Here is a 10,277-nt window from a genome sequence, read left to right as displayed (position 1 = left end):
ATGTATGAATGTATGGATTACAAGTGTGAGGGGGAATCCCCCAGAGAAAGAGAGAGTTTGAAAGTGTTTCTCTGTTTGTGAGAGGGTTGCCGGATGTGAGCCCTCTGTTTGGGGATGTGAGGCCTGAGGATTGTGAGGGTGATGAGTCCCTTTTATAGACTAAGGGCTTCTCTCACTTTACATAAATCATGGGCTCAATGTTTGGAAGCCCAAGTAACGAGACCCAATATAATATGGTACCAACAAAATGTATGTTAAGCCCAACAAGTCAGGCATTTAATGCTGACTTTCCCTTCCCAGCCTGCACAGACAATCAACGCGCGAAAGTCATGAGGTGCGCTACCAGAATTAGCGCATGTGGAAGGCTGCCCTAGGAAAGGAGCGTCTCGGGAAGAAGCAAACTGCAGGTCTCAATAGTGTAGCTATCTTACAACAAAAGGGGAATAATAGGAGGTCTAGGGAGAAAGAAGGAGAAGACCAAGCACAAAGGAAGATTCCCTTGACACTTAGAGAAGAGCCCTTCATTTACGTAATTCACTTTCAGATGGAGACTGGATGGATGATTTTCCTTTTTCATGGATGATTTAAGCATCCATCAATTACGATAACAACACTACAAATGCATGTCATGTGTTCTAACGAAACTTGCATACGTATACGCTTATATATACAGAACGTATGTAAACAACCTACATTATTACATATTTGCTATTGCAGCCAAACCACTACTCAAATTACTCGAACTTGAGTCCTCCACGCGTACACACAACAGAATTAAAAGGCTCCTAATCAATCACTCAATACTTATTCCGCGTACCTCCAAGTTGTCCAGAACCTTTGGCCTCTTATAATTCTTCAGCAGCAGAGAGCAGCAAACAACGCTGACCGAAGAAGCAGCCATTGCAGCTCCAGCAATCCATGGTGGTAAACGAAATCCAGTATATGGGAAAAGGGCTCCTGCAGCTATTGGAATGCCAAGAACGTTGTATCCCAAAGCCCAAATGTAGTTCAAACGGATACGGGTGAAAGTTTTCCTGGAAAGGTGAATCGCAGTTATCACATCCTCCAAGTTGCTTTTCATTAGAACAATGTCAGCTGCCTCAATGGCAATGTCTGTTCCTGCACCAATTGCCATTCCTACATCCGCTGCCACAAGTGCTGGTGAGTCATTGATTCCGTCTCCCACCATTGCCACGATGTTGCCGGAAGCCTGTGAACATTGAAATTTAGTAACGTGCATGCAGTGTGCATGAAGTTAATAACATACTCTTGTAGTTTGTAACAAATTAACATTCATTATATGTACCTGCAATTCCTTCACTTTCTCTGCTTTCTGATCGGGTTTGGCTTCTGCTATAACGGTCTCAATTCCAACTTCATTAGCGATAGAATTTGCAGTTCCCCAATTGTCACCTGTCACCATTATGCTTCTAATTTTCATAGACTTGAGTATGGAAATTACTTCTTGAGCACCTGGTTTCAGTGGATCAGATATGGACAGAACTCCAGCCACTTTTCCATCTATAGCTATTAAAATCCCAGTTTGAGCAAGTCCTTCAGCTTCTGCAAGTATCTCTTCTGCATCAATTGGAACCGCAGTGTTGCGCTCCACCATCAAACTCTTGTTGCCAACAATTATTTCCTTGTTCCTAACAATGGCCTTCACCCCATGACCAGTAATGGATTCAAAGTCTTTTGCTTCTGGCCAGGCAGGATTCTCTTCGTCTTCTCTGAACTTTTTGGCGTACTCAACAATGGCCTTAGCCAACGGGTGTTCGCTGTTCACCTGATATATATATAAATCATACAAAATAGTGAAGCTTCAAATCATTGTGGATAATAATGAACATATAAAAAAACTCTTCATGAATTTCTAAAAATACTACAGACGTGTTTTATATGTTAAAACCGACCTCAGCTGCAGCAACAAGTTCATAGAATTCTCGCAGCACCATATTTTTCAGGAGTCGTGTGTTAACAACCACTGGCTTTCCAATTGTGAGAGTCCCTGTCTTGTCGAATACAATGCAGTTCACCTAAAACATCATCAATCAAATCTATAGTTACACTTGATCATTAAATTGCATAATAATTGCTCTTATACTGCCCCAATGCAGAAAATTGCCAATTTCGATATTATAGAAAGCATCAAACTGCTATAAGGATGCCACTTCCTAACCTTATGTGCACTTTCTAATGCTTGGCCTCCTTTGATCAATACACCTTGAGATGCGCCTACTCCAGTTCCAACCATGACAGCTGTGGGAGTTGCTAGGCCTAAAGCACAAGGGCATGCTATAACCATGACAGAGATTCCAAACTGGAGAGAAAGCTCAAAGCTATCCATGGAAGATGGTATCCAAGATTCAGGGTAGCCATGGTATCTTCCAGACAAAAACCAGGAAAGCCAGGTCAAGAACGAAAGTAGGATCACCTGCAAATTAAAACCACATTTTAAGAAAAAGCCTCCGGTATCCTTTCAGTTGAACCAAAACAAATCCTTAAAGAACTTGACTAATTAATCATGTAATAATTCATACCAGTGGCACGAAGTATTTGGAAATGCGGTCAGCAAATTTCTGTACAGGAGCTTTGGCCATCTGAGCTGACTCAACAAGCCGCACAATTTGCGAAAGGGAACTTTCTGCACCAACCCTAGTTGCCTTGATATGTAGGACACCATTCTCATTCAAAGTACCTCCAATGACTGAATCACCCTTTCTTTTTGCGACCGGCCGTGCTTCGCCTGTTATCATACTCTCATTAACATGGCTTTGCCCCCATGTAACATAACCATCTGAAGCTACTTTCGCTCCAGGAATAATTTTAAGGATATCATTCTTTTGTATCAACCTACTATCAATTTCCTCTTCATTTATCACATTTCCTTCTTCGTCTAGTACCAATAATGTTGCTGTTTCAGGTGCCAAGTCCATCAGTTTGGCAATGGCATCTGATGTCTTCCCCTTAGCTAATACCTCTAGGTACTTTCCAAGAAGAATGAATGAAATAAGCATGGCACTAGTCTCGAAGAAATCAGTACCCATAAAATCTGGAGAGGTAGCAGCTCTCACTACCGAGTAGACTGAATAAAAATAGGCTGCATTTGTTCCTAATGCGATCAGCACGTCCATATTCGCAGAACCATGCCGTAGTGATTTGTATGCCCCAGTATAGAACCTCCGGCCTATAATGAATTGCACCGGAGTGGCCAGAATCCACCTCATGAGCTCCCCAATCATGAGATTATGCACTATTTTAGTTTCTAGGCCATGCTTAATTCCAGGAATATACATGAACACCATGGAGGTTAAAAACACCGGAATAGTGAAAACCAAACTCCACAGAAAGACTCTAAAATACTGCTTAATTTCCTCCTTTCTATGACTATCGCTTCCTGCTTCACCTCCTGGAAAAATCTTTGCCTTGAAACGCCTGGACCCAGTTGCTTCAATCACATTAATGAAACTTCTTGGCCCTGTCATATCTGATTTGTAAGAAACAGCGATTTTCTTGATTTCAGAATCAAAGTCTACAGTTTGCACACCAGGGAGTGCTTGAAGAGACTGTCCAAGTATTCTCATCGAGCGATCAGTCCTTACACCATCAACTTCAAGCTCTATCCGGCTCATGTCTTCCCCTGTGGTAATAAGTATGCCTTCGAATCCAGTGTCTTCAATGGTTTGCAACAGCTGGTTGTAGCTCACAACCTTTGGATCATAGTGGACATCTGCTTCTTCAGTTGCTAAGGCAACTTGGGCTTTTTGTACACCATGAACTGCCTGTAAAGCTGATTCAACAGTAGTTGAGCAAGAAGTGCAAGTCATTCCCTTTATCCGAATTCTGCATATCAATATGGACTTCTCATTTCCCTCATCATTAATCAACGTGGCTTGGAATCCAACATCTTCAATTGTCTCACGAATATTCTCCGCCTACAAGATGTAAGACAACAGCTATAAAAAAAGGCCAACTACTAATAAATAAACTGATGGGAAATGATAAGCAAGAAACTAGTTATTAGACAATAGAAGCCAGAGAAAAATTCTCAAACTACAGAATGGTATATGCAATAGTGCCAAAAATTCAGTTTCTATCAAGAGATTAAATGTCAGGAATCGAAATTCCCTTGCGAAAATCTTCAAAAAATGATTCTACCCAAATTAAAGCTAGCTCAACTAGACTACTAGAGATGTCTCCTAGGTAATAATCTTCTACGTAAAACCTTGGTATTTCTGTAGAACACAAGTGACAGCAGCTAAAAAAGCCACAATTCTATTAGTACTTTTTAGTTATTAATAATCAAAGATCTTAAAATTTGGTAATTTATTGTTTGTGTTGGATGAATACACAGATCAAAGGTGTTTTCACATAGTTGCAAATGTCATCTGTCTCAAGTGTTCACGTTAATTATTTCTTTCAAATGGTTAAAGTTGTTGCTAATAGAAGACATATAGGCAAGCAACCAGAACAGTTTCTGACTCAAGGTGCAAATCTGCGTTACCTTGGCATAAAATTAGGGACTTGATTTTCACACCCCATGTTCTCTGCTTGCACAGTCTTCTCTATTTTCTTGCCGTTGAGTTAAAAGTAAAGAAGAATCAAATGACAAAAATTAACTGTAGTGTGAAAATCATTTACCTAAATAATAGTCTATTGAGATAAATGTTGGGCATGCTGGTCAAACTGTTAGACGTCATGCATAGTATTAATTTCGTTTTTATATACATATTAATTCTAGCAAGAGGTTAGAGCTTGCTTATATTTTAATAGACTGTAGTTTGGTTTGTACTTGGTGTGGAAGATAAGCCTTCTTTTTCTTAATAAAGAAAAATTAGGTTTGTCAATCTCTACAAACTATGAAGCGAAGTCAAAGATTGCAACTATGATTAAGCGTCAGCTAAGGCCGTGAATTAAGAGGTTTAAGAATAAAATAAGATGTTCTAATTGTATGGTTTTTTTTTTTTTTTTTTTTGTCTTGATACTTGACTTTTGATCAAATCTACAAAGAACCTGGCTTTATTATAAACACAATACGTAACAACGCAGAAACAATATACAAACAGAATTTGAACTCTTTATAACATCTACTTATTATTTATATTGGATTTGATCTCCAAGTACACCTTTTTTCTTGGATAGAGAAAATCTTGTTATTTTCACACATTCTTTTTTTCATTCTACACATTCTTGTTCATTTTTGTTTCTTGATTGTTTTTTAATTTACTTAATTCAAATGCTAGAAATAAATAAGAGTTTACAGAAGGAGAAAACAAGTGTGCAAACTCTTTAAACAACGCTGTCTCAAACTTAGGGCTTTTAATTATTTTTCATTCAACACATTCCTGTTCATTTTGGTTCCTTGATTCTTTTTTAATTTACTTATTCTAAATGCTAGAATAAGAGTTTACAGAAAGAGAAATAAAGTGAGCAAACTCAATCCAAATGCCACAACTATGTTTTCTCCAGGGATAGAATAAATTAGCTCTGAATCGAAGCTTAGAAAAATCCCAATTTTTAACCTAGTTCTAAAATTAAGCGGACAATTTCTTTGTGTGCAAAAGTGCAGAAGCAATTCTGTACATTTGGGAAAGCAAAAAGGCAAGAGGCGTGTGTTAAGTGACGTAAATCACATGTATGACAGGCCAAATCCAAGACACATCACATATAAACATGGATATAATTAGAGAATATTTTTGCTCATTACTCCCGGTAATGGTGATGCTCACTAATTTATTTATCTACGTGAAATCATCAATGAAAAGCAGAAACAAAATGAAAGATTCTCTTCACAGGTAAAGCGACTTACACTAACGAAATTGGGAAAGAACATGACTTGCGCCCGGTTGTTCAAGACGTCGACAACGGCCTCACGAATCCCGGGGAGCCTCTTGACCGCCTTCTCGACTGATCCGGCGCAGGCAGAGCACGTCATGCCCATGACAGAGAATAGGGCCTTAGCCTCGGTTTTGGCCGCCAGGCTGGTCTCCTCAGCCGCCACACCTCTGGGGTACTTTGGCATGGATGGATAGTGGGGTCGAGGAGAGAGGTCTCCCCGGCTCTCGTTGCGAATGCAGAGAGCCAAGAACTTTGTCGCCATGAACGTGAGGTTTGTTGGTGGCTACGATTGGAGCCTTCTTTTTGTCTCTGAAGAAAAAAAAATGAGGAAAGTTTCATAATTGGAGGGTAATGTGTCCGCGAAGTTAGCATTTAAATTTTTTTTTTTTTGGTAAATTGGAAACATATTAACTAGGGCAAGAGAAGTCAAAGATTACAACGAAAGCCCATCACCAGGCAAACAACCAAAAAACAAACTGGAATTACAAGGGGTAGAAGACCCAACTCTGCAAGCAAAGCTTTGAGCGTCCCCCTTGCACAACCAACTCTAAATTAAGCCGGGCAAGGTAAGCTGTCTTTACTTGTGCAAGATGTCAGCCGCCATATTGGCTGTTATTGGCTTCCAAAGCCAGCGACAGTCTTGAAAGGCTTCCCCAAGTTTCAAACACCTCGCTAAAACTGGAAAAGCCTCCCATCTGCCATCAGATATGTTTGCCCGCATACAAGAAATAGATTCCTTAGAATCAGATTCGATAACTACATGGGTCAGACCCAACGATACACCCAACTCACAGCCACGCCTCAGAGCCAACGCTTCTGCAACGGCAACACAGGGCGCACTAGTCTTGGTTCTTCGAGCATCAATGAAATTGCCAAAAGAATCCCGAACCACTGCCCCTGCAAAACCTTCTCCTGTGGAAGCATCCCAACTCGCATCGACATTAATTTTTACAAAGGGAAGAGCCGGTGGCATCCAACTAACCTGCCCAGCACCACCATGTCTATGTTGCATCGCGCTCATGGAGGGAGACTGCGTCGCCTTGAGGAAAGCACCAACACTTGTGGAGATTGCTGACAGCACCTGTAGCGGGTTGATATGTTTATGTTGGAAGAGAAAACAACATCGAGCTTTCCAAATATGCCAACAGGAGAAGGCAATCAAAGACAAAACCCTCTCCAAATCAGGCTTCGATTTATCATTGGCCCGAATGACTGCAAGAAGCCAATTCCTCCACGATGTTACCTCACTCCTATTAACCCTATAGTTTAAAGCTCCCCCAAACCAAATGGTTTCCACCCATGGACATAGGAGAAATAGGTGCTTAATCGACTCCTCATGAGTGTGGCATATAGGGCAAATTGGTGAAGCTGCCAATTTCCGGCGATAGAGAGCTTCCATTGTGGGCAGGGTGCAACGTCTTCCACAAGAAACACCTGATTTTTAGGGGAGTTTTGAGCTTCCACACAAACTTCCATAATACCTCCGGGTTGGTTATAATTGATGAGGAGCTGCGGGGATCCTAGGAGTGACCGGAGAGTGCACCTAATGATAACCTGATTTTACATAATAAATACTTTTTTTTATCAAGAGGCCACACTAGCATATCTCGTATCATTGGATCACCAATTTGAGTTTCCAAAATTGTATCAACCTCCTTCAGTGAGATGAACAGTTTAAGGAACTGAATATCCCAATCCCCATTGGCCGGGTTAGTAAGGGAATCCACAGTGGTATTACAGCTAACCTGCACCGTCCCAGAAGGGATGGGGTGTCCATTTGGAAGCGCTAGCAACCATCTATCACGCCAAATCCGAATCTCCTTCCTATTCATCACCTGCCAGTGGGAGCCTTTAAGCAGAATGTATCTTCCCGTAAGCAGACTCAACCATGCCCAAGAGGCACGGCCTCCTTGCTTAGCAACCATAAATGAACAGTGAAGGAAGTAACGATCCTTCAATACCCTTGCCCACAGAGACTCAGGTTCCTAGATTAGATGCCAACATTGTTTCGCTATGAGGACATCATTAAAGTCCATAAAGCATTTGAAACCAAGCCCCCCCCCCCCCCCCCCCAGCCTTCCGAAGTTCGAGAGTTTCCTTAGAAACCCAATGAATGTGTTTCTGATCCTGATCATGAACCGCACCAGAAATTCGTAATCAAGGAATCCAATTCTTGTTAGCATTTAATTTTGAATGTAATGAGTATTCAACGGTGGGAGATTGTTTGTACAAATAGATTAGCGGTGGAGGGTGGTGGGTTCCGTCATTATCTAGGTCCGACGCTATGGGATAGACGATGAAGTTGTTGGCAATTATATATGCAGAAAAACCCTAAGAATCTTAAAAAGGCAAGTAAAAGTCAGTTTCAAATTAGGATTAGTTTAATATTGTTGTGCTGTAAAATAAAGTTGTTGAGTGTTTAGTAATTTTTTTTTTTTTTTTGTAAAAGTGCTTTTAATAAAAAAAAACATTGTCCGAGTGTCTGGTAAACTTTTATATAAATTGCTTTGAATGTATTAAATGACTAAAAGGGATATATTATTTAATGTGGTATAATAATTGTCAAAGACAATAATGTAGGGAACAAAAATTGTAATTTTGTAAAAATATGTGGAGTATACTTGCCAATTAAAATTTTCATTAAATGAGCATTGATTACTATGATTTGAAAAAAAAAAAAAACATTTTTTAGAAGCATGTTAGATCATGATTTTACTTTTCTATGCTTTTCTACTTTCATTTGCTGCAGTTTTAAAATTTTTATTTTTTTATTTTTTTATCAAACACATTTAATGTTCTAAATTTTTTAATAAACTGTTTTTTTTTTTTTAAACCAACACAATCCCAAACTAACCCTTAATCTTTTATTTCTTAGGTTATATTTAGTGGAAAATATCCACGACAATACGTGAGCTTATCATGGAATAAATGTTTTTTTACACATTTGTTAAGGAATTTTTGTTTTTGGTACACACATCATATCAACAAACAAACAAAAAAATTAAATTTTCATATTAACATATCTCACATATTGTTGAATATACTTCACAAATAAATTTGTTAGTAATGACTATATACACTAATAGACAATGACAATTTTGACCTCTTAAGCTGTTTCATTTTTTTCTTCAAATATACCCAAATCACTTTAATTTATATGTCTCAGATTTATTTATCATCTTTTAATTCTCAAAACTACAATCTTTCTATTGTAAGCAATTAGGTTGAGTCTCATTGCAACGATCTTTTATTTTATTTTAAAGTTAATATATCTTTAGATGCAGATAACAACTTCATTTTTCCTCAACTTGATTTCTATGTTTTCACGGAGAAGCAAAACTAAATAAAATAAAATAATTATTGTGGAGCGTATGTTGAAAACGTTAGGTGTATGTTAAGAGTGTTTTGGGAATTTATTTTGAGAAAATACGTGGGTGTATTAAGATATATTTTGATAAAAAAGCAAATTTCCGCCCTTGGTTCTCTTTTGTTTTGTTGAGATGGAATATGATGTCTAGAATTTGGTGAATATGATGTCTAGAATTTGGTTCCCAAGTATAATACAAGGTGAGTTTTAGGTCATCATCTATATTTAGTTTAGAAACAAAAACAAATATCAGACCAAAAATAGAAATGAAAATGAATACAATTAACATCCTCATGCTATGATGCTAGGCAGGAAAACGAATATAATTCCACGTATTAGCTAGGTAAATGATTAGGAAATCCGCATGTTATAAATGATGATGAAAAGAAAAATCTAGAAATCAAATGGTTATTTCTTGCATAACTGAAACAAGAGAGTATAAGCTATTAGATTAAAGAGAACTTTAACGAAAAGCTCTTGGTTCTGTTCATTTTAACGAAAAACCATATTTTTACACTAAAAAGTCAATCCTGAAACTATTCACTTTACCATTTATTTTATCCTTATCGTTAAAACTCAAAGTTTTCAAGGCTTTTTCATTAGTTTTCCTTAGATTAAATGGAGGGCATACAGGGAAACAATAATAATTAAAATACTTCAAAGAATATATCATTAGAAAAGCAACTGGCTTTTGAATATATGATCGATTATTTGGGGAGAAATATATTAATGAACCCATAAATAGGAAAAGAAGCCTAGAAACTGCATGTGCATGAAGAGAGAGAGAGAGAGAGAGAGAGAGAGAGAGAGAGAGAGAGAGAGAACCTTACTTGAAAGGTATGGTCACAGAAGCAAACCTCTGCGATTGTGTACAAAAAATCAAGTATTCTTCCATATATATACTAGAACTACCGAACGTACTCCAAAATGGGGTGACAGATGCAACAAAAGCTACAGTGAATCTTGATATACTAATTAATGGACTTTTAAAACTTCAGGATACGACTTGGACAAAAAAAAAAAAAAAAAAAAAAAAGAACAAACGTTATATGATTTCTACACAAAACTATTC

General features: G+C 38.2%; 1 protein-coding gene across 5 annotated transcripts; it reads right to left on the bottom strand.

The window, feature by feature from the left end:
- Nucleotides 1-620: 620 nt before the first annotated feature.
- LOC126625099 (probable copper-transporting ATPase HMA5) lies at nt 621-10,066 on the bottom strand. Of its 5 annotated transcripts, none has more exons than XM_050294177.1 (7): nt 10,031-10,066; nt 5,810-6,147; nt 2,541-3,935; nt 2,180-2,434; nt 1,914-2,036; nt 1,307-1,786; nt 621-1,210 (listed from the first exon to the last, which is right to left on the bottom strand). In XM_050294177.1, the coding sequence occupies exons 2-7, from the start codon at nt 6,098-6,100 to the stop codon at nt 794-796; spliced, it is 2,961 nt and encodes a 986-aa protein (XP_050150134.1). In that variant the 5' UTR covers nt 6,101-6,147; nt 10,031-10,066; the 3' UTR covers nt 621-793. The 5 variants fall into 5 exon arrangements, with proteins under 5 accessions (XP_050150134.1, XP_050150132.1, XP_050150130.1 ...); XM_050294175.1 differs by having other exon boundaries at nt 10,036-10,066; XM_050294173.1 differs by lacking the exon at nt 10,031-10,066 and adding an exon at nt 6,821-6,957.
- Nucleotides 10,067-10,277: the final 211 nt, after the last annotated feature.

The sequence above is a fragment of the Malus sylvestris genome, chromosome 6 (assembly GCF_916048215.2).
Source record: "Malus sylvestris chromosome 6, drMalSylv7.2, whole genome shotgun sequence".
Lineage (NCBI taxonomy): Eukaryota > Viridiplantae > Streptophyta > Magnoliopsida > Rosales > Rosaceae > Malus > Malus sylvestris.
Note: the sequence above shows the minus strand (reverse complement) of the source record. Positions and strands in the feature narration are given on the sequence as shown.

Coding starts and splice junctions, on each gene's coding strand:
- LOC126625099 (XM_050294177.1), bottom strand. CDS start 6,100: ATGGCGACAAAGTTCTTGGCTCTCTGCATTCGCAACGAGAGCCGGGGA. Junction 3,936..5,809: donor TCTTTCCCAATTTCGTTAGT/GTAAGTCGCTTT, acceptor TACATCTTGTAG/GCGGAGAATATTCGTGAGAC. Junction 2,435..2,540: donor CCAAATACTTCGTGCCACTG/GTATGAATTATT, acceptor TTTAATTTGCAG/GTGATCCTACTTTCGTTCTT.